General features: G+C 54.5%; 1 protein-coding gene across 1 annotated transcript in view; it reads right to left on the bottom strand.

Annotated features, from left to right (window-relative positions):
- LOC144950113 (SLIT and NTRK-like protein 2) overlaps positions 1–22038 on the bottom strand; it is a gene marked incomplete at its 5' end in the record, with an annotated part of 46668 nt that extends 24630 nt beyond the window's left edge. Inside the window, 8 exon segments of the mRNA XM_078880173.1 lie at positions 2893–3327; positions 3329–3475; positions 4378–4956; positions 14973–15875; positions 16415–16591; positions 17988–18265; positions 20386–20430; positions 21924–22038. Coding sequence (XP_078736299.1) covers positions 2893–3327; positions 3329–3475; positions 4378–4956; positions 14973–15875; positions 16415–16591; positions 17988–18265; positions 20386–20430; positions 21924–22038 — 2679 coding nt within the window.
- Between the last annotated feature and the right edge of the window lie 3955 nt (positions 22039–25993).

The following is a 25993-nucleotide window of genomic DNA, read 5'->3' as shown; positions in this document are numbered from 1 at the left end:
CAGCGAGAGAACAGCGGATGTCCTTGACACCACGACCTACCGTGGAGCTGATCTGCCCACTGACCATCGACTTGTCATCTGTAAAATGCGCCTGCCATTGTTCCGCGCCGGTGATGGGCGTCCATCTAGGACCCCGTTCAAACCCACAGTCGCCTGCCTCTCAGCTATGGCTGCAAGGTTTTGGTAGTACATGTTTATGCCATTTATTGTGAAAATTCCGTCACAGTTCCTATGATTGCTTTTTCATTGCTTTCATGGCTTTATTTTGGCGATTTCGAAAAGTGTATTGGTTTAGCCATGTTTGTTTGTTGTAGTACAGAGTTAGACTGATGGCCTTAATCTAAGTTGTCTTGTGGTTGTTGTTGTTGTTGTTTGAATTGCATCCCACTGGGATTTTTGCACACAGCGTTGGTGTACGGTGTTTTTTTCTGCAATATTTTGCTGTCTTTTCTTGGATTTTCTGTTTGCACTTAGTCACATATTCACTTTAAGATGTTTTTTTGTTCATGTTTTTGTTTTTTGTTTGTTGCCGTTGCACCCGATTCAAGAGCCGAATGGCTCACAGGGCTATATCTAATAAATGAACTTGAACTGGAACATACATACGTACACACACGTGACAGATTCCGTCCAATCACAGACGGTTATAGTGATGAAGTGACTGTGAAACGTGTTACACGTGACAGATTCCGTCCAATCACAGAGGGTTATAATTGAAGAAGTTACTGTGAAATTTGCTACACTTGACAGATTCCGTCCAATCAGAGACGGCTATAGTGAGGACATTACTGTGAAACGTGCTACACGTCACAGGCTCCGTCCAATCACAAACGAGTATAGTGAAGAAGTTACTGCAAAATGTGCTACACGTGACAGATGATGTCCAATCACAGGGAGTCATAGTTAAAAAGTTACTGCAAAATGTGCTACACGTGACAGATGATGTCCAATCACAGAAAACTATTGCAAAATACACCACACGTAAATCACAGCATACAACAACGACCTGCAGTGTCAGTTACAGAGCTCAAAAAATAATAGCATATTAAAAAAAGAATGCATAATAATACCCAATAAACGTTGAAAAGACTGCTTTCCAAAAAGCACGGTTGCTTCTTTCTATTTGTTAGGCAAGCAGCAAGGCAGATATATAGACGTACATTTCTCCGGCTTATAAAAAGTGACAAGATTTAACAATGGCAATTCTTTCTTTCCTTTTTTGTGTGTGCGTACAACTTGTAAAGCAAAGGGTGATCCCAATTTCTCCATTTTATTTGCTGTGCGGATTAAGATCGTGGGGGAGCGCGTGTGCGGGTCGACGGGGCCGGCGAATATTGGCCGGGTTTTAACCGCAACGATGTGCAATCGGACACGCGCACCCATTTGTACGAATAGAGCGAGATGTTAACTACCTCGCCTGGTATACAGGGGAGGGGGGGGATATTACTGCGTCTTTAAAACGGTGCAAGTGGCAGACGCTCTAAACCAGTGGTAATTCGTAACCTTTACTGCAGCCTTGCGCCCTTTTGGATCTGAATCGTAAAACGAATGTGCAATGTTAATAACTACGTAGAGGTTTTATGAAACAGATTAAGTTGTAATTTACGTTGCCCGTGCTTGATTTGTGTTTCGATGATTTACCTTCTAAAAAAATAAATGTGGCCGTGTCTCGCACACCCCCAGAAAGTGCATCTCGCACCCCCTGGGGTTGCGTGCACCCCGGGTTAACAAGAAGAAGAACCACTGGAACAGAGCGAGATGTCAATCACCTCGCCTAGTGTACAGGAGGTACGTGGGTTCGATCTCAACCCTGACGATGCCTGTTGTATGTTTGGAGTTTGCATGCCTCTCTCTCTCCGTGGTCGCGTGGATATTTCTCCAGCTCCTCCGGTTTTTTACCCCTCCACATTTTGAATCGACGGTGTTTAAGAGGAGAGCATTTGGCTGCCGCGATGAACTTCCACACGACTACGACGGTTATGATGATGAGAAGCTGCCACTTCGTTGAGAAGCTTAACACATTCCTGCGGAGGGAGCTGGTAGGAACGTTGGGTTGCTCGGTCAATGGCCAGAGTCAACGGCGGCATGGTGTATTCCGCAAATATGGCCGACTGTGAGGGCGGACACAAGTCGGCGTGAGTAAGTTAAACTTTGAGTTTTATAAGGGCACCACGGGGTGACCAGCCCCTCCCCACCCCGCCCCACCCCACCATCCCCACCCAGCCCCACCCTTCCCACCCAGCCCTCCCCACCCTCCCCTCTCCACCCAGCCCCACCCCTCCTATTTTTGGATGCACAACGGACAGACGGACACAATAATCCCCTGTGGGCTGGTGGAACCAGGTGGTTCCTACCAGTATAATTTGTGATAGCCCGGTGACTTCTGAAAAAGGGCTACACAGCTGCGTTAGGGCCTTACCTGGTAAAAAAACCAAAAAGTAGTTCATAAGCTTTCCCACCCTTCCTTCCCTCTTCCCCTGACCATCCCACCACACCCCCACAACCCTCCTCCTCCTCCTCTTCCACCCCTTGCTAGATGAACGTAATGGCATGCACCCCCCACTTTACCCATAGGCTCCCTCCCCTCATCACCGCCCCTACCCCCCAACCACATGTAGGATGGTATGGTCTACAGGTGGGGGAGGGGGGGCAGGATGCTACGGTCCACAGGTGTGGTGGGGAGGGATGGTACAGCCCACAGGTGCGAGGGGGGTATGATGATACGGTCCACAGGTGGTGTGGAGGGATGGTACAGTCTATAGGTGGGTGTAACCCCGCGTGTACCCCCGCGTGGACGCCTTGCAAACAATTTAGCGATGCGCGCGAACTCCGACGCCTTTGCATCATCGTTACGACGCCGCCCCCCCCTCCCCCCGCCAACCCAAGACCCACCTGCCCTGCGCCGCTGGAGACTCCCCGCTTGCGCTTGAGCACGACCGCCCTGCCCGCTCCTCCTCCGCCGACTCCACCCGCTCCTCCACCTCCGCCGCCGCCGCCGACCGCCTGCCCGAGCCTCCGCCTCCGGAGCACGAAGACCAGGAGGCCCGCGGCGGCGAAGACGGTCGCCACGAACACGGCGAGGAGGCTGAGGATGAGCACCGAGAGGGGGACGGCCGAGACCTCCGACGTGCCGGGGCCGGCGGTCCCGGCTTCGGCCACCGGCGGGCGGGGCCGTCCGGCGCCCTCGCCGACCGGCGAAGGCGGGGAGACGGCCGCGGGCTGCGGTCGCCCGGTGACGGCGGGGGCCGCCGGGATGAGGGCCGCCGCTGCCGCGACATCGTCGTCGCCGTCGTCGTGAGGAAGAGGGCACAGCACCTCCCAGGGCAGCGAAGCGGACGTCGCGTCCGGCGAGCCGCACCGGAGACTCGCAGGTCACCTCGCCCACGACGATGCCGGCGCTCAGCTCCTCGAGCATCCACCGCCGCAGGTCGGCCAGGGGGCACGTGCAGTCCCACGGGTTTTCGTGGAGGTCCACCTGCGTCACCGCAACAACCGGAGTTGGTCATCGATTATATCCGGCGCCGCGCGATTAAACGGATGCTGGTAACGTTATAGGGCGGTGCCGGCGGGGCGGGGGGGGGCGATCCGGCGAAACCGGTAAAGAAAAAATGCTCCAAATCTTTGCTAAATGACAGTAGGGTTTACCCTTTCTGGCACTAAAACAGGAGTTTTGTTAAAATGTTAAAATGTTTAAACAACAAATCGAAACCTTTGGCAAGGAATAAAGTTACTGCATTAACCACACACGGTACTCGTGGTGAACATGCGAACAAAACACGTGGCTCTGATAGTAAATGGGCATTGCCTTTGAAACTGATTGGCTTACAACAGAGACAGCGGCCTTCTTTTGTAGCGGCCAAAAAGGCTCCAAATGTTGTGAACCACACTCTGGCGATGGGCACCCAACAACACCACCACCAACAACCAACCCAACACCACCACCAATCAACTACACAACCCCCCCCCCCCCCAATCACCTCCCTCCCCACCTCACCCACCCCACCACCCCCCCTCACCCATCCCACCGCACCGACCCCACCGCACCGACCCACCCCACCCACCCCCAACCCCACTCCACCCACCCCAACCACCCCACCCGCCCCCCCCACCCACCCCCAACCCCAGCCACCCCACCCTACCCCCCACCCACCCCACCCACCCCACCCTACCCCCCACCCACCCACCCCACCCACCCTACCCCCCACCCACCCACCACACCCACCCACCCCCACCCATCCCACCCATCCCACCCACCCGCATCCCACCCCACCCACCCCACCCACCCCACCCACCCCACCCCCCACCCACCCTCCCCCACCCACCCACCCTCCCCCACCCTCCCCCACCCACCCCTCCCCCCACCCCACCAACCGTCACCTGCACGAGCGGCGCGCTGATGCGATCGAGCACGCCGGCGACGGGCAGCGCCCTGAAGTGGTTGCCGCGCAGGTTGAGGCGCGCGAGCTCGGGCGTCGAGGCGAACGCGCCCGCGGGCAGCCAGCGCAGCAGGTTGTTGTTGAGGAACAGCAGCCGCAGCTGGGGCGTGCGCTCGAACGTGCCCGGCGCCACCTCGCGGAGCACGTTGTACTCCGCGTACAGGTACTGGAGGCTGCCGAGACCCGAGAGCATCCCGGGCGTGAGACGCGCCAGGTCGTTGCCGTTCAGGTGCAGCCGACGGAGTCCGCCGAGGTCGTCGAAGGAGCCCTCCTCGACGTACGCGATGCGGTTGGCGGCCAGGTGGAGGAGGTCGAGGGCGCGCAGGCCTTCGAGGTCGCCGCGCATGACACGCCCGAGGGCGTTGCCGGTGAGGTAGAGCTTCTTGGGGTCGCCGGGACGAGGGCGCAGCGACGAGAGGCGCTCGATGCCGCGCTCCTGGCAGTTGACGCTCAGGCCCAGGTCGGCGGTGTGCACCACGCACGTGCACGCCGTGGGGCACTGCACGGGGATCGGGGGGCGCTGTGGGGGGTGGAGGGGTGGGAGAGGGGGACAGAGGAGGGAGAGGGGGGAGGGGGGAGGGAGAGGGGGAGGAGGAGGGGGGGAGGGAGGGAGGGGGGAGGAGGGGGGAGGAGGGGGGGGGAGGAGGAGGGGGGGGGAGGAGGGGGGAGGGAGGAGGAGGAGGGGGAGGAGGAGGGGGGGGAGGAGGGGGGGGAGGAGGGGGGAGGAGGGGGGGGGGAGGTAGGAAGGGGGAGAGGGGGTGGAGGAGGGGGGGGAGGAGGAGGAGGGGGTGGAAAGGATTGGGAGGGGGAGGAGGGGGAGGGGAAAGGAGAGAGGGGGAAGGAGGGAGGGGGGGAGGGGGGAGGAGGGAGGGGGAGAAGGAAGGGGGAGGGGGAAGGGGGGGTGGTGGTCGTGGTGGTGGTCGTGGTGGTGGTGGTGGTCGTGGTGGTCGTGGTGGTGGTGGTCGTGGTGGTGGTGGTCGTGGTGGTGGTGATGGCGTGAAGGATGGGAGAGCGAGAGAGAGAATTCCACAGAATGAGAGTTTATTTGTAATTAGACCGCTAGAGGAATCCGATGAGCCGTGACGCTTTGCTCACAGATGTCCAGTCGGGGCACGGGGTAAGAACGTCACGACAACAAGAAATCTAAAAGAAACACGGTAGGAATTACAAAGTATAGGAAAAGTAAACAAATCATCGAAACACTTACAAATACGACGCAACCATCCCCATCCTACTACGTTACCGTAGTTGTTGTTGTGGTGTCGAGACCAGCGAGTAGGCGGGGTGAGTGGGGGTTGTAGAGGGGGCCACGGTGGCTAGGAGATGTTAACTACCTCGCCTGGTGTACAGGAGGTCGTGGGTTCGATCCTGATCCTGACGGCTGCTGCTGTATATTTGGAGTTTGTGTGTCTCTTTCATCAGCATCATCATCATCACGGTGGCTAGGAGATGTTAACTACCTCGCCTGGTGCACAGGAGGTCGTGGGTTCGATCCGGACCCTGATGATGCCTGCTGTGTATTTGGAGTTTGCTTGTCTCTCTCATCATCATCACCACGGAGGCTAGGAGATGTTAACTACCTCGCCTGGTGTACAGGAGGTCGTGGGTTCGATTCCGACCCTGACGCCTGCTGCTATATATTTGGAGTTTGCGTGTCTCTCTCTCTCATCATCATCACCACGGTGGCTCGGAGATGTTAACTACCTCGCCTCGTATACAGGCGATCGTCAGTTCGATCCTGACCCCCGCTATTTATTTGGAGTTTGCGTCTCTCTCTCTATCTCATCATCACCACGATGGCTAGGAGATGTTAACTACCTCGCCTGGTGTACAGGAGGTCGTGGGTTCGATTCCGACCCTGACGACGACTGCTGTATGTTTGGAGTTTGCGTGTCTCTCTCTTTCCCCGTGGTCGCGTGGATATTTCTCTGGGTCCTCCGGGTTTTCCCTTCCACATTTAGAATCGACATCACGAGTCAAGAGTGTGTGGCTGCTGCTTTAAATGTCCACGTGATCATGATGATGATGATAATAAGTCCACTTCGTTGAGCTATCATTTGTGATATGCAGTGGGCCTTACCTGGTAAAATAAAAACATTACATCTTACATTGATGTAATGTTTCATCTTGCTGTGCTCGTACGGCACCACAGATCTTCCGTGGATTTTTTTGCAACTGTTTCAAACCGGACCGTCATCATCCGTGTAAGAAATCAAATCAACTCAAACTCAATAGACTCACGCATAGACCAATGGACTCAGAGACTCACACAGAGACCCACAGACTAATAGCTCGCACAGCAGCACACAGACTCACACAGAGGCCCACAGACTCTCACACAGAGACTCACAGACTCACACAGAGAATCACAGACTACACACAGAGACCCACAGACTTCACACAGAGACCCACAGACTACACAGAGACCCGTAGACTTCACACAGACCCACAGACTCATAGCTCACACAGAGACCAACAGACTACACACGGAGGGACCCAAAGACTACACACAGAGACCCACAGACTCACACAGAGACTCACAGACTACACACAGAGACCCACAGACTTCACACAGAGACCCACAGACTAATAGCTCACATAGCGGCCCACAGACTACACACAGAGAGACCCATAGACAAATCACAGACCCACAGACTCATAGCTCACACAGAGACCCACAGACTACACGCAGAGACTCACAGACTCACACAGAGAATCACAGACTACACACAGAAACCCACAGACTTCACACAGAGACCCACAGACTACACGAGACCCGTAGACTTCACACAGACCCACAGACTCATAGCTCACACAGAGACCAACAGACTACACACGGAGGGACCCAAAGACTACACGCAGAGACCCACAGACTACACGCAGAGACCCACAGACTACACGCAGAGACCCACAGACTCACACAGAGACCCACAGACTCACACAGAGACTCACAGACTCACACAGAGACCCACAGACTCACACAGAGACCCACAGACTCACACAGAGACTCACAGACTACACACAGAGACCCACAGACTCACACAGAGACTCACAGACTCACACAGAGACCCACAGACTCACACAGAGACCCACAGACTCACACAGAGACTCACAGACTCACACAGAGACTCACAGACTCCACACAGATACCCACAGACTACACACAGAGACTCACAGACTCACACAGAGACCCACAGACTACACGCAGAGACCCACAGACTACACACAGAGACCCACAGACTACACACAGAGACCCACAGACTCACACAGAGACCCACAGACTCACACAGAGACCCACAGACTACACGCAGAGACCCACAGACTTCACACAGAGACCCACAGACTCACACAGAGATCCACAGACTACACGCAGAGACCCACAGACTTCACACAGAGACCTACAGACTCACACAGAGACCCACAGACTTCACACAGAGACCCACAGACTCACACAGAGACCCACAGACTCACACAGAGACCCACAGACTACACGCAGAGACCCACAGACTACACACAGAGACCCACAGACTCACACAGAGACCCACAGACTCACACAGAGACCCACAGACTACACGCAGAGACCCACAGACTTCACACAGAGACCGACAGACTCACACAGAGATCCACAGACTACACACAGAGACCCACAGACTTCACACAGAGACCCACAGACTTCACACAGAGACCCACAGACTACACACAGAGACCCACAGACTACACGCAGAGACCCAGACTACACACAGAGACCCACAAACTTCACACAGAGACCCACAGACTCACACAGAGACTCACAGACTCACACATAGACCCACAGACTCACACAGAGACCCACAGACTACACGCAGAGACCCACAGACTACACGCAGAGACCCACAGACTTCACACAGAGACCCACAGACTACACAGAGACTCACAGACTACACACAGAGACCCACAGACTCACACAGAGACCCACAGACTCACACAGAGACCCACAGACTCACACAGAGACCCACAGACTACACACAGAGACCCACAGACTCACACAGAGATCCACAGACTCACACAGAGACTCACAGACTACACACAGAGACCCACAGACTCACACAGAGACCCACAGACTACACACAGAGACTCACAGACTCACACAGAGACCCACAGACTCACACAGAGACTCACAGACTACACACAGAGACCCACAGACTCACACAGAGACCCACAGACTACACACAGAGACTCACAGACTCACACAGAGACCCACAGACTACACGCAGAGACCCACAGACTACACACAGAGACCCACAGACTACACACAGAGACCCACAGACTCACACAGAGACCCACAGACTCACACAGAGACCCACAGACTACACGCAGAGACCCACAGACTTCACACAGAGACCCACAGACTCACACAGAGATCCACAGACTACACACAGAGACCCACAGACTTCACACAGAGACCCACAGACTTCACACAGAGACCCACAGACTACACACAGAGACTCACAGACTACACACAGAGACCCACAGACTCACACATAGACCCACAGACTCACACAGAGACCCACAGACTACACACAGAGACCCACAGACTCACACAGAGACCCACAGACTCACACAGAGACTCACAGACTCACACAGAGACTAACAGACTCACACAGAGACCCACAGACTCACACAGAGACCCACAGACTACACACAGAGACCCACAGACTTCACACAGAGACCCACAGACTCACACAGAGACCCACAGACTCACACAGAGACCCACAGACTCACACAGAGACCCACAGACTCACACAGAGACCCACAGACTCACACAGAGACTCACAGACTCACACAGAGACTCACAGACTCACACAGAGACCCACAGACTACACACAGAGACCCACAGACTACACACAGAGACCCACAGACTACACACAGAGACCCACAGACTCACACAGAGACCCACAGACTACACACAGAGACCCACAGACTACACACAGAGACCCACAGACTACACACAGAGACCCACAGACTTCACACAGAGACCCACAGACTCACACAGAGACCCACAGACTCACACAGAGACCCACAGACTACACACAGAGACCCACAGACTCACACAGAGACCCACAGACTTCACACAGAGACCCACAGACTCACACAGAGACCCACAGACTCACACAGAGACCCACAGACTACACACAGAGACCCACAGACTACACACAGAGACCCACAGACTTCACACAGAGACCCACAGACTCACACAGAGACCCACAGACTCACACAGAGACCCACAGACTACACACAGAGACCCACAGACTACACACAGAGACCCACAGACTTCACACAGAGACCCACAGACTCACACAGAGACCCACAGACTCACACAGAGACCCACAGACTACACACAGAGACCCACAGACTCACACAGAGACCCACAGACTTCACACATAGACTCACAGACTTCACACAGAGACCCACAGACTTCACACAGAGACCCACAGACTTTACACAGATGTAGGGGTGTTACGGAGGGGCTGTATACATAGGATCACACGGGGAACAAACACAGTGGGCGGGGCTTCGTGAGTGCACGGGGAGGTGCTCTCAACGACGTCCGCACCGGGCAGCCTGGGGGGCTGACCCGGAGTCGTGATCCTCCGGGGCCCCACCCCTCAGCGGGGGGTTTTGGTATAAAAGGGGATGAGCCGGAGAGCTCGGGGCACAATGTTAAAGCTAAACCAGTGAAGACCTAAGATCGTCTAGCTAGAGCTCTGGACTCCCCTGGGTCGCCGCCCTTATCAGGGCCGCGCAGGACCGAGCCAGCAGCGTGGTCCCGAGAACCAGAGCCGGTGCTCTGGGACTCCGGGTACCATAGCCCGACTTACCAGTGTCGGGCCAGATAGCCTCCCCTAGCCCGTTAGTGGAGGACTAGGAGGTAGGTCAGAGATAGCTAGCAAGTGTGTTCCCAGCTATCCGGGTGAGGGGGCCGATACCCCCTCCAGTGTTGTATGTCCGCGGTTGTGACAACTGTTGCGGAATAAATACGTGTGCCTCAACCCCGGCGTCCAAGAGTCCTCAACGATATTACACAGAGACCCACAGACTTTACACAGAGACCCACAGACTACACACAGAGACCCACAGACTTTACACAGAGACCCACAGACTACACACAGAGACCCACAGACTCACACAGAGACTCACAGACTCACACAGAGACCCACAGACTTCACACAGAGACTCACAGACTTCACACAGAGACCCACAGACTCACACAGAGACCCACAGACTCACACAGAGACTCACAGACTCACACAGAGACTCACAGACTCCACACAGATACCCACAGACTACACACAGAGACTCACAGACTCACACAGAGACCCACAGACTACACGCAGAGACCCACAGACTACACACAGAGACCCACAGACTACACACAGAGACCCACAGACTCACACAGAGACCCACAGACTCACACAGAGACCCACAGACTACACGCAGAGACCCACAGACTTCACACAGAGACCCACAGACTCACACAGAGATCCACAGACTACACGCAGAGACCCACAGACTTCACACAGAGACCTACAGACTCACACAGAGACCCACAGACTTCACACAGAGACCCACAGACTCACACAGAGACCCACAGACTCACACAGAGACCCACAGACTACACGCAGAGACCCACAGACTACACACAGAGACCCACAGACTCACACAGAGACCCACAGACTCACACAGAGACCCACAGACTACACGCAGAGACCCACAGACTTCACACAGAGACCGACAGACTCACACAGAGATCCACAGACTACACACAGAGACCCACAGACTTCACACAGAGACCCACAGACTTCACACAGAGACCCACAGACTACACACAGAGACCCACAGACTACACGCAGAGACCCAGACTACACACAGAGACCCACAAACTTCACACAGAGACCCACAGACTCACACAGAGACTCACAGACTCACACATAGACCCACAGACTCACACAGAGACCCACAGACTACACGCAGAGACCCACAGACTACACGCAGAGACCCACAGACTTCACACAGAGACCCACAGACTACACAGAGACTCACAGACTACACACAGAGACCCACAGACTCACACAGAGACCCACAGACTCACACAGAGACCCACAGACTCACACAGAGACCCACAGACTACACACAGAGACCCACAGACTCACACAGAGATCCACAGACTCACACAGAGACTCACAGACTACACACAGAGACCCACAGACTCACACAGAGACCCACAGACTACACACAGAGACTCACAGACTCACACAGAGACCCACAGACTCACACAGAGACTCACAGACTACACACAGAGACCCACAGACTCACACAGAGACCCACAGACTACACACAGAGACTCACAGACTCACACAGAGACCCACAGACTACACGCAGAGACCCACAGACTACACACAGAGACCCACAGACTACACACAGAGACCCACAGACTCACACAGAGACCCACAGACTCACACAGAGACCCACAGACTACACGCAGAGACCCACAGACTTCACACAGAGACCCACAGACTCACACAGAGATCCACAGACTACACACAGAGACCCACAGACTTCACACAGAGACCCACAGACTTCACACAGAGACCCACAGACTACACACAGAGACTCACAGACTACACACAGAGACCCACAGACTCACACATAGACCCACAGACTCACACAGAGACCCACAGACTACACACAGAGACCCACAGACTCACACAGAGACCCACAGACTCACACAGAGACTCACAGACTCACACAGAGACTAACAGACTCACACAGAGACCCACAGACTCACACAGAGACCCACAGACTACACACAGAGACCCACAGACTTCACACAGAGACCCACAGACTCACACAGAGACCCACAGACTCACACAGAGACCCACAGACTCACACAGAGACCCACAGACTCACACAGAGACCCACAGACTCACACAGAGACTCACAGACTCACACAGAGACTCACAGACTCACACAGAGACCCACAGACTACACACAGAGACCCACAGACTACACACAGAGACCCACAGACTACACACAGAGACCCACAGACTCACACAGAGACCCACAGACTACACACAGAGACCCACAGACTACACACAGAGACCCACAGACTACACACAGAGACCCACAGACTTCACACAGAGACCCACAGACTCACACAGAGACCCACAGACTCACACAGAGACCCACAGACTACACACAGAGACCCACAGACTCACACAGAGACCCACAGACTTCACACAGAGACCCACAGACTCACACAGAGACCCACAGACTCACACAGAGACCCACAGACTACACACAGAGACCCACAGACTACACACAGAGACCCACAGACTTCACACAGAGACCCACAGACTCACACAGAGACCCACAGACTCACACAGAGACCCACAGACTACACACAGAGACCCACAGACTACACACAGAGACCCACAGACTTCACACAGAGACCCACAGACTCACACAGAGACCCACAGACTCACACAGAGACCCACAGACTACACACAGAGACCCACAGACTCACACAGAGACCCACAGACTTCACACATAGACTCACAGACTTCACACAGAGACCCACAGACTTCACACAGAGACCCACAGACTTTACACAGATGTAGGGGTGTTACGGAGGGGCTGTATACATAGGATCACACGGGGAACAAACACAGTGGGCGGGGCTTCGTGAGTGCACGGGGAGGTGCTCTCAACGACGTCCGCACCGGGCAGCCTGGGGGGCTGACCCGGAGTCGTGATCCTCCGGGGCCCCACCCCTCAGCGGGGGGTTTTGGTATAAAAGGGGATGAGCCGGAGAGCTCGGGGCACAATGTTAAAGCTAAACCAGTGAAGACCTAAGATCGTCTAGCTAGAGCTCTGGACTCCCCTGGGTCGCCGCCCTTATCAGGGCCGCGCAGGACCGAGCCAGCGGCGTGGTCCCGAGAACAAGAGCCGGTGCTCTGGGACTCCGGGTACCATAGCCCGACTTACCAGTGTCGGGCCAGATAGCCTCCCCTAGCCCGTTAGTGGAGGACTAGGAGGTAGGTCAGAGATAGCTAGCAAGTGTGTTCCCAGCTATCCGGGTGAGGGGGCCGATACCCCCTCCAGTGTTGTATGTCCGCGGTTGTGACAACTGTTGCGGAATAAATACGTGTGCCTCAACCCCGGCGTCCAAGAGTCCTCAACGATATTACACAGAGACCCACAGACTTTACACAGAGACCCACAGACTACACACAGAGACCCACAGACTTTACACAGAGACCCACAGACTACACACAGAGACCCACAGACTCACACAGAGACTCACAGACTCACACAGAGACCCACAGACTTCACACAGAGACTCACAGACTTCACACAGAGACCCACAGACTCACACAGAGACTCACACAGAGACCCACAGACTTCACACAGAGACCCACAGAATCACACAGAGACTCACACAGAGACCCACAGACTACACACAGAGACCCACAGACTCACACAGAGACCCACAGACTCACACAGAGACCCACAGACTTCACACAGAGACTCACAGACTACACACAGAGACCCACAGACTTCACACAGAGACCCACAGACTACACACAGAGACCCACAGACTTCACACAGAGACCCACAGACTTCACACAGAGACTCACAGACTACACACAGAGACCCACAGACTTCACACAGAGACCCACAGACTACACACAGAGACCCACAGACTTCACACAGAGACTCACAGACTACACACAGAGACCCACAGACTTCACACAGAGACCCACAGACTTCACACAGAGACCCACAGACTTCACACAGAGACCCACAGACTACACACAGAGACCCACAGACTACACAGAGACTCACAGACTACAGAGGACAACAGACGAATAGCTCACATAGCGGCCCACAGACTACACACAGAGAGACCCGTAGACTTCACACAGACCCACAGACTCACACAGAGACCCACAGACTTCTCACAGAGACTCACAGACTCACACAGAGACTCATAGCTCACACACAGAGGCCCACAGACTCTCACACAGAGAGACCCACAGACTACACGCAGAGACCCACAGACTACACACAGAGACTCACAGACTCACACAGAGACCCACAGACTTCACACATAGACTCACAGACTCACACAGAGACCCACAGACTACACACAGAGACCCACAGACTCACACAGAGACCCACAGACTACACACAGAGACCCACAGACTCACACAGAGACTCACAGACTACACACAGAGACCCACAGACTTCACACAGAGACCCACAGACTACATAGAGACCCACAGACTAATAGCTCACATAGAGGCCCACAGACTACACACAGAGAGACCCGTAGACTTCACACAGACCCACAGACTCATAGCTCACACAGAAACCCACAGACTACACGCAGAGACCCACAGACTACACACAGAGACCCACAGACTCACACAAAGACTCATAGCTCACACAGCGGCCAACGGACTCTCACACAGAGAGACCCGTCGACACACTTACCTGGTTGTGCTGATGCTGCTGCTGGTGATGGTGGTGGTGGTGGCTGGTGGAACGCGTGGACGGCCGCGGGTTTCGCACTGTGGCCTTGGGGTGGCGCGTGGAGGAGGCACGCGGCACCACCGCCGTCGTCGTCGTCGCCACCGCCATCGTCGCCATCGTCGTGGTGGCGAGCGACGTCGTCGTGGCCACCGGCGGCGCCGTCGTGGAGGCGAGCGATGAGGAGAACGACGCCGACGACTTCGGGACATCGCGGCCGCCGCCGCCATCGCCACCGCCGCTTTCCGTCGTCACGTTGCCGCCGCCGCCACCTCCATCCGGTGGCCTCTTCGATTTTTTCATCGTCCGCTCTTCCCGGTCACCGCCGCCACCGTCGCCCTTACGATCGCCGTGCCCCTGCTGCTGCGTCTTCTGCTGATGGTGGTGGTGGCCGTGGTGGCTGTGGTGGTTGTTGTGTTGGTTCGGCTGCTGTTGGTTGTGAACATTGTGACCGCCGCCGCCGCCGCCGTGGCTATTACCGCGCGACAATCTCCCTCCCGACGCGGCGCCGCCGCCGCCGCCGCCGCCGCCGGACGGCGACGCGGCCCGCCGCTGACACAGCTCGGAGCGCGGAACGTCGCGGAGCTGCTTGCCGTGGAGGCGAAAGGGCGTCTCGCACGTGACGTCGCCGAGAAGCGCCGAGTAGGGGACGTTGTCGAGCCAGCGGCGCATGCTGAGCAGGTCGCAGGAGCAGTTCCACGGGTTCTCGTCGAGCTGCAGCTCGAGCACGCGGTTGAGGTGCTCGAGGAGGCCCCCGTAGGCGAGGGTGCGCACGCGGTTTCCCCGCAGGTCGAGGTGGGTGAGCGACACGGGGCGCAGGCAGTGGGCGGGCAGCGACGAGAGGAGGTTGTCGTTGAGGATGAGGACCTGCGGCCGCCATCACCACCCCCCACACACAAAAGCGCGAGAGGTCATTCATTCATTCATTGCCACGCAGAGTCAAGTTCAAGTTCATTTATTAGGTATAGCCCTGTGAGCCATTCGGCTCTTGAATCGGGTGCAACCACAACAAACAAAAATCTAAAACATGAACAAAAAACATATTAAAGTGAATATGAGTGCAAACAGAAAATCCAAGAAAAGACAGCAAAATATTGCAGAAAAAACACCGTTACACACCAACGCTGTGTGCAAAAATCCCAGTGGGATGCAATTCAAACAACAACAACAACAACCACAAGACAACTTAGATTAAGGCCATCAGTCAGACGAAGGCAACGATACCCACCTCACACCAGCCCAGCGTGCCGTCTTACTACGACCCTGGGGGGGGGGGCCGTCGGTGGGGGTGGCAGCGGCGAGACTCGAACGACGCGTGGGGAAGGGCCGGAGGGGGCGGAGGGGGGCACGGACGGCGGATGACAAAAAACAAAATGTCCGCATTCTCGTGGCGAGGGCTCGCGTACCTTGAGACGCGGGGTGTTGGCAAACGCGCCGGCCTCCAGGTAGCTGAGGAGGTTGTAGTCGGCCTGCAGGTACTCGAGCGAGTCCAGCCCCTGCAGGGTGTCGTTGCGCAGAGACTCGAGGTTGTTGCCGTTGAGGAAAAGCTTCTTGAGCGACCGCCAGCCGGCGAACGCGCCATCCTGCAACAATGGCGGCGCGTGGCCCCGTCACAATGACGTCACGACGGCGACTGTGACATCATTGGGCGTGACGTCACGACGGCGACTGTGACGTCATTGGGCGTGACGTCACGTCGGCGACTGTGACGTCATTGGGCGTGACGTCACGTCGGCGACTGTGACGTCATTGGGCGTGATGTCACAACGGCGAATGTGACGTCATTGGGAGTGACGTCACGTCGGCGACTGTGACGTCATTGGGCGTGACGTCACAACGGCGATTGTGACGTCATTGAGCGTGACGTCACAGCGGCGATTGTGACGTCATTGGGCGCGACGTCATTGGACGCGACATCACAGTGGTGATTGTGATGTCATTTGGCGTGACGTCACAACGGCGACTGTGACATCATTGGGCGTGACGTCACGACGGCGACTGTGACGTCATTGGGCGTGACGTCATTGGGCGTGATGTCACAACGGCGAATGTGACGTCATTTGGAGTGACGTCACGTCGGCGACTGTGACGTCATTGGGCGTGACGTCACAACGGCGACTGTGACATCATTGAACGTGACGTCACAACGGCGATTGTGACGTCATTGAGCGTGACGTCACAACGGCGAGTGTGACGTCATTGGGCGTGACGTCACAACGGCACAATGGTCATCGTGACGCTGCAATCACGCACGCGGTTCTCTACATGTGAAAAGGTGGTATTGGCCAATGAAGAGAGTGTTTGTTATACGTGTGGAGGGTAAATAACCAAGCATGCGAGGGAGAAACACTCGATCCACACCAACACCTACCCTGGCCTCACCTCTACCCCTACCCCTAACCTCACCCAGCCTTGCCTCACCTCTACACCTACCCCTAACCTCACCCACAGTCAGCCTCAAACCTCACCTCACCCACCCCGGCCTCACCCCTACATTTACCCCTACCCCTTTAACCTCACCCCCAGGGACAAAAAGAAAAGATCCCCCGTATAGCCTGAACAGACTGTAGGGGCAAGTGCTGTTAGCGAGCACCTATGAAGGCCGGCACGGCTCACGAGGGGGTGGGTGGCCAGCACCACGCCCGACCGCCTTTGTCTCCCCAGTGACGATGTTTACACACCGCACCAGGTACTCATTTGAGGCTGAGTCGACCTAGGGGAGACCCAGGACTGGTTCAAATAATCGTCACTGGTAATGGCACACGCACACACACGCACACACAGATACACATACGCGCACACGCACACGCACACACACTCACACGCACACGCACGTACGCACACACGCACACACACACACGCACGCACACATGCACGCACACACGTGCACCCACACGCATATACACGCATGCACACACGCACGTACACGCACACATGCACACCCACGCATAAACACACGCACACACACGCACCACCCACCTCGATGTCGTCGATCTCGGCGCTGCCGAGGTGCGCGAGCACGGCGCCGCTGTGGTTGACGAGGTCTCCGGGCGCCAGGCGGCCCAGCGGGTTGCGCGCCAGGTAGAGGCGGTAGGCGCGGGCGGCCGAGGGCGGCGGCGGCAGCGCCGATGCCGGCCCCAAACCCCGGGCCTCGCAGTCCACCTCCCAGGCGCCCTCCCGCTCGGAGCACGAACACGGCAAGGAGCAGAGGTCGACCTGGACGACGGCGGCGGCGGCCACGCCAAGAGTGGGAACGGCTGGGCGGGGTCAGGGGGTGAGAGGTGGAGGAATAGAAGGGGGGAATGTTGTATATACAGGGACTCATCTTCTTGGCTCTTTCGGTAAAGTCACGTAGAAGGGAGATAATCAAATAATAAAAGTAAAACATAATAAAATTATTGTAATACAAATAATTTTATTATTTTATTATGTTTTATTTTTATTATTTTATTATCTCCCTTCTACGTGACTTTACCGAAAGAACCAAGAAGATGAATCCCTGCAGTCACGAAAACTTTAAATCGAAATATACAGGGACTCTTCTACTTACGAACGAGCCGGTTTCCAGAGGCCTGTTTCGTAAGTAGCGGAGTCCCCGTGTGCATGTCAAGGCTTGGAGATGTTAACTACCTCGCCTGGTGTGCAGGAGGTCGTGGGTTCGATCCCGACCTTGATGCTTGCTGCATATGTGGAGTTTGCATGTCTCTCGTGCTCTCTCTCTCTCTCATCGTCATCACGGTGGCTACGAGATGTTGACTACCTCGCCTGGAGTTTGCGTGTCTCTTTCTCTCATCATCATCACGGTGGCTATGAGATGTTAACGACCTCGCCAGGTATACAGGAGGTCGTGGGTTCGATCCCAACCCTGACCCCTGCTGCTGTATATTTGTAGTTTGCGAGTTTATCTCTCTCATCATCATCATCAGGGTGGCTAGGAGATGTTAACTACCTCGCCTGGTGTACAGGAGGTCGTTGGTTTGATCCCAACCCTGACGCCTGCTGCTGTGTATTTGGAGTTCGCGAGTTTTTCTCTCTCATCATCATCATGGTGGCTAGGAGATGTTAACTACCTCGCCTGGTATACAGGAGGTCGTGATTTCAATCCCGACCTTTACGCCTGCTGCTGTATGTTTGTAGTTTGTGTGTTTTTCTCCCCGTGGTCGCGTGGATTTTTCTCCGGGCCCTCAGGTTTTTCCCTCCGCATTAACAATCGACGTGCTCCTGCTATTAATTTTCTGCACGATGGGAAGCCACTTCGTCGGGCTATCATTTGTGGCCACGTAACATCCCAAAAATGTAAAAGAGCTACATAGCTCAGTGGAGTCTTACCTGGTCAAATACAAAAAACAATGGTCGTAGTTCATGGTAACGTTGAACTCTTCCGGCACCATACGGAGGCCACCAGCAATGATTTGGCAGAGGGTGGTAGCGGCCACAACAGTGTCGGGCGTGGATAAATACGAGATGAGCGGCTGATGCGATTGCTGCCTCGCGATTGGGACGACCACAGCAACATTTTTTGGTCAAAATCGGCCACAACGTGATTTTTTGTTCCGCTAGCCACACCATGGAAACCACAGCGTCGGGCTCACCACTTCAAAGGGTTCAGCCAAACCGGTGGCACTACACCGCGGATTGGCCATACCAGGAACAAATCCGGCCACACCAGGACAGGCCACACCACGGAGACCAGGTAATAGCCAAACCACGACAACACATCGCCAATGGCCCAGCCACACCCTGGTCAATCAGCCACAACGAAAGTTACAAACATCGCGGGGTGTTGCGGACGTGACAATTGGGAGGTTCACGATTTGAAGCTTTTGTGACTGCAAGGATTCATACTCTTAGGTTTTTTCGGTAAAGTCACGTAGGTAAAAAAAAATACTTTCATAAATTTGTATTTTTAAATCCTTTATATTAAGTTCACTTGCTTGCTTGCGCGCTTACGACCGTGCAAATCTTTCGGTCGTTTTTTAACCCACTTCCCGTGATCCAATCGAGCTGACATTTTGCACACAGACTCGTTGTGCGTGACAATTTATTTTCGTGAAATTTTTTTTCTCCAAAATTTTGCACTTTTTAGGAAAAAATAAATTATATTTAATTACCAATTGCTTAATGGTGGCAGGCAATCATCTGACCCATAGGTGGCAGCCATCTCAAGCCAGAGGACGAGATGACTCTAGCCGCTACGCCTATAAAGGATTTATAGTGAAAAACTTTGTTTTTACGGATTAATTTTTTTTATTTTTTACCTACGTGACTTTACCTAAAAAACCTAAGAGTATGGGAGGTTCACGCCACGTGACGGGCACAGAGGGTGGCAGCCACACCAAGGGAAATGGGCCACACCAGCAGGGTCTGTACAACTCACCAGACTCCGTACCAACGGTGTCCTCCGCATCAGGGCCGGCCACACCTGTGAGTGAGAGGGAGACCGGGGAGAGGTGGGGGTGTAGGTGTGCGTGGTGTGTCCGCGGCATGCTGCACAAACACAAAGATCCCCCGTGTAGCCTTAACGGATTGTTGGGGCAAGTGCTGTTGGTGAGCAACACGTACGAAGGCTGGAACTGCACACGAGGGGGTGGGTGGCCAGCACCACGCCCGGCCGCCTTTGTTTCCCCAGTGGCGATGTTTAGACAGTGCACCAGGTACTCGTTTGAGGGTGAGATGACCCAGGAAAAGCCCATATACACGCACACACACATGCACTCTGGCACTCGCTCACATGTAGACTCACTCTTTCACTCACACACTCACTCGCTCTCACACTCACACGTAGACTCACTCACACACTCACATGTAGGCTCACTCACTCACTCACCCCCCACATTCACTCACTAACACACTCACTCACTCACACACTCACACACTCACACACTCACTAACTCACCCACATACTCACACACTCACTCACATACTCACTCACCCACACACTCACACACTCACCCACACACTCACTCAAACACTCACTCAACAACAAGCGCCATTCACCACTAAGTTGCGGTGACGTCACCACGACGCTTGTGCCAGGCCATGTGCACCTTTAGGCCACGTGAAGTGTCGAACGCCCGCTGGCAAGGAGGTCACGGGGCAGACCCAGCAGGGGCCACGTGTCGACTGACTGAGATGACCGAGATGACCGAGATGACTGAGATGACCGAGATGACTGAGATGACCGAGATGACTGAGATGACTGAGATGACCGAAATGTCCGAGATGTCCGAGATGACCGAGATGACAGAGATGACCGAGATGACCGAGATGACCGAGATGTCCGAGATGACTGAGATGACCGAGATGACCGAGATGACCGAGATGACCGAGATGACTGAGATGACCGAGATGACTGACCGAAATGACCGAGATGACCGAGATGACTGACCGAGATGACCGAAATGACTGAGATGACCGAGATGTCCGAGATGACCGAGATGACTGAGGTGACAGAGATGACCGAGATGACCGAGATGACCGAGATGTCCGAGATGACTGAGATGACCGAGATGACTGACCGAGATGACCGAGATGACTGACCGAGATGACCGAGATGACTGAGATGACCGAGATGACTGACCGAGATGTCCGAGATGACCGAGATGACTGAGATGACCGAGATGACCGAGATGACCGAGATGACTGAGATGACCGAGATGACTGAAATGCCTGAGATGACCGAGATGACCTAGATGACCGAGTTGACTGAGATGACTGAAATTCCCGAGATGTCCGAGATGATCGAGATGACCGAGATGACTGGCTGACACTCACTCACTCCACCCCCTTCGACAAATACACAAATTGTGAACCCCCCCCAACTCTCCCCCCCCCACTATCCCACCCCCCCACTCTCCCCCCCCCCCCCCCCACTATCCCCCCCCCCTCCACCTCCACTCGACGGGGGAGTCCAACCTGGTCCATCGAGTTGACGAAGCCCAGCACCGGTACCCGCCCGCTCGTCGCAGCGCGCAGGAAGCCACCGCCGTCCACAGCACGATCGCGCGCACGTCCATCGGGGCCCCAGACGTCACGCACGCGCCCCTGCCGAAGGACAAGGGGGCATAGGGCAAAGGTTCATACTGGATTTGAAGTTTTCGTGACTGCAAGGAGCCATGCATCCGTTGGTTCTTTCGGTAAATTCTAGATTTGAAGCTTTCGTGACTGCAAGTATTCATATTCTTATGTTTTTTTTCGGTAAAGTCACGTAGGTAAAAAAAAAATCTAAATTAATGAAAGTAAAATAAAAATAAAAATCACGACGTTTCGGAGGCAACACAAGCTTCCGCTGTGACGGTTCCACCTGAAGACGGAAGCTTGTGTTGCCTCCGAAACGTCGTGGTTTTTATTTTATTTTTATTTAACTTTTAATAATTTTGATCTTTCCGTAAAGTCACGTGGGTGAAAAAATAAAAATAATAAGAATGCACTATGAGACCTCCTTTACCAGTGGCAAAATATAGTAATAGGTTTTTACCCTTTCGACTGGTACAAAAACTGACACCTTTATACAAAGCATCGTGTTTGCAATAACCACAACACAAGCAGTCAAAATGCAAACAAAAAGAAACAACTCTGATGATGATATGCACTGTCCTTGAAGTTGATTGGTCCACACCCGAGACAGCTTTTCTTAGAGCCTAGTCTCCATTGGTGTTGGACCAGATGACGCCAAAAGGCGTACAACTCAAAGACAGCGCACTATCAGAGTATTGAGAACTCGGGATAATCATTTACACTATGAGACATCTCCTTTACCAGTGGCAAAATATAGTAGTAGGTTTTTACCCTTTCAACTGGTACAAAAACTGACACCTTTATACAAGGCATCATGTTTGCAATAACCACAACACAAGCAGTCAAAATGCAAACAAAAAGAAACAACTCTGATGATGATAATGATATGCACTGTCCTTGCATTTTGACTACTTGTGTTGTGGTTATTGCAAACATGATGCCTTGTATAAAGGTGTCAGTTTTTGTAGCAGTTGAAAGGGTAAAAACCTATTACTATAAGAATGCAATAAAATAAAAAAAGTGAAAACAACTCGATTAAATCACGACGTTTCGGGCGCAACACAAGCGCCCGTCATCAGGTAGGGACAACCAACAGCGAAAGCAGTAGTTGAGGCATGCCGAAGCGATGGCGTTGACAAGGGTTTAACACATTCCTGCGGAGGGAGCTGGTAGGAACGTTGGGTTGCTCGGTCAACGGCCAGGGTCAACGGCGGCGTGGTGTATTCCGCAAATATGCCCGACTGTGAGGGCGGGCACAAGCCGGCGTGAGTAGGTGAAACGTTGAGATTTATAAGGGCACCACGGGGTGACCAGCCCCTACCCACCCAGCCCCACCCCTCACCCAGCCCCACCCAGCCCCTCCCCATCCTCCCCTCTCCACCCAGCCCCACCCCTCCCAACACCCACCCAGCCCCACCCTCCCCACCCAGCCCCTCCCCACCCTCCCCACCCAGCCCCACCCCTCCCAACACCCACCCAGCCCACCCTCCCCACCCAGCCCCTCCCCACCCTCCCCACCAGCCCCACCCCTCCCACCACCCACCCAGCCCCACCCCTCCCACCACCCACCCATCCAGCCCCCACCCTCCCCACCCAGCCCCTTCCCACCCAGCCCCTGCCAGCAGTTCACGGGTCGCACGAATCTCTATGAATCTCTACGCATCTCTACCCATCTCTATGCATCTCTGTGACTCTCTGTGACTCTCTACCCATCTCTATGCATCTCTATGCATCTCTACGCATCTCTACCCATCTCTATGCATCTCTGTGACTCTCTGTGACTCTCTACCCATCTCTATGCATCTCTACGCATCTCTATGCATCTCTATGAATCTCTATGAAAATCTATGCATCTCTACCCATCTCTATGCATCTCTATGAATCTCTACGCATCTCTACCCATCTCTATGCATCTCTATGAATCTCTACGCATCTCTACCCATCTCTATGCATCTCTGTGACTCTCTGTGACTCTCTACCCATCTCTATTCACCTCTATGCATCTCTATGCATCTCTATGAATCTCTACCCATCTCTATGCATCTCTATGAATCTCTACCCATCTCTATGCATCTCTGTGACTCTCTGTGACTCTCTACCCATCTCTATTCACCTCTATGCATCTCTATGCATCTCTATGAATCTCTACCCATCTCTATGCATCTCTATGAATCTCTATGAATCTCTATGCATCTCTACCCATCTCTATGCATCTCTATGAAAATCTATGCATGTCTACCCATCTCTATGCATCTCTATGAATCTCAACACATCTCTACCCATCTCTATGCATCTCTATGAATCTCTACGCATCTCTACCCATCTCTATGCATCTCTATGAATCTCTACCCATCTCTATGCATCTCTATGAATCTCTATGAAAATCTATGCATGTCTACCCATCTCTATGCATCTCTATGAATCTCTACGCATCTCTACCCATCTCTATGCATCTCTATGAATCTCTACGCATCTCTACCCATCTCTATGCATCTCTATGAATCTCTACGCATCTCTACCCATCTCTATGCATCTCTATGAATCTCTATGACTCTCTGTGTGTGTCTCTCTGCGTTTTGCTGCACGGTCCGCGAGTTTGAGTTTCATGGCCGGTGACCGAATTGACTCACTGCCCTGGATCGACGTTGAGGTGCGATTAACGACCGCCGTTGATTGATTGGTGGCGATTCGGAGTTAGTGGGGGGGGGGGGGGGTTGGTGGGGGGTAGGAGTTAGGTGGGGGGGGATGGTGGGGGGGGGTTGGTGGGGGGGGATGGTGGGAGTGCAGAGTTAGTGGGGGGGTTGGTGGGGGTGATGGTGGGGGTGTTGGTCGGGGGTAGGAGGAGGGGTTGGTGGGGGGTAGGAGTTAGGTGGGGGGGGATGGTGGGGGGGGGGGGGGGTGGGGGGGGATGGTGGGAGTGCAGAGTTAGTGGGGGGGGGGTTGGTGGGGGGTAGGAGTTAGGTGGGGGGGGATGGTGGGGGGGGGGGTTGGGGGGGGATGGTGGGAGTGCAGAGTTAGTGGGGGGGGGGGGGGTTGGCGGGGGGGTCGGTCGGGGGTAGGAGGAGGGGTTGGTGGGGGGTAGGAGTTAGGTGGGGGGGGGGGTGGTGGGGGTGGATGGTGGGAGTGCAGAGTTAGTGGGGGGTGTTGGTGGGGGGTAGGCGGAGGGGTAGGAGGGAGGGGTGAGTGTTTACTATTGTCATTATTAATTTATTTATCCAGTGGGGGGTTCCCGCCTGTCTGTCTCGTCGGCCCGCGGGAGTTGTTCCGCAGAAAGCAAATGAGGGCCCAGGCCATTGTGCCCACCCCAGCAAGCAGAGCGAAGCTACGCCAAATTACAAAGACAAAGATCCCCCGTGTCGCCTGTGACAGACTGTTGGGGCAAGTGCTGTTAGCGAGCACAAAGATAAAGACAAAGATCCCCCGTGTAGCCTGTGACAGACTGTTTGGGGCAAGTGCTGTTAGCGAGCACAAGGATAAAGACAAAGATCCCCCGTGTAGCCTGTGACAGACTGTTTGGGGCAAGTGCTGTTAGCGAGCACAAAGATAAAGACAAAGATCCCCCGTGTCGCCTGTGACAGACTGTTTGGGGCAAGTGCTGTTAGCGAGCACAAAGATAAAGACAAAGATCCCCCGTGTAGCCTGTGACAGACTGTTGGGGCAAGTGCTGTTAGCAAGCAGCAGCAGATACGAAGGCCGGCACGGCACACGAGCAGGTGGGGTGAGCCAACAGCCACGCCCGGCCGCCTTTGTCTCCCCAGTGGCGATGTTTACACATCGCATCAGGTACTCATTTGAGGTTGAGTCGACCTAGGGGAGGCCCAGGACCGGTTCAGATAATCGTCAACACACAGACACACACAGACACACGCACACAGACAGATAGATACATACACACGTATACCGGTAGATACAAACATACGGCCAGATACATAGACACATAGACAGATCGATACCTAGACAAACAAACA

The sequence above is a fragment of the Lampetra fluviatilis genome, chromosome 56 (assembly GCF_964198595.1).
Source record: "Lampetra fluviatilis chromosome 56, kcLamFluv1.1, whole genome shotgun sequence".
NCBI lineage: Eukaryota > Metazoa > Chordata > Hyperoartia > Petromyzontiformes > Petromyzontidae > Lampetra > Lampetra fluviatilis.
The sequence above is the reverse complement of the archived record's forward strand: the minus strand, read 5'-3'. Positions and strand labels throughout refer to the sequence as shown.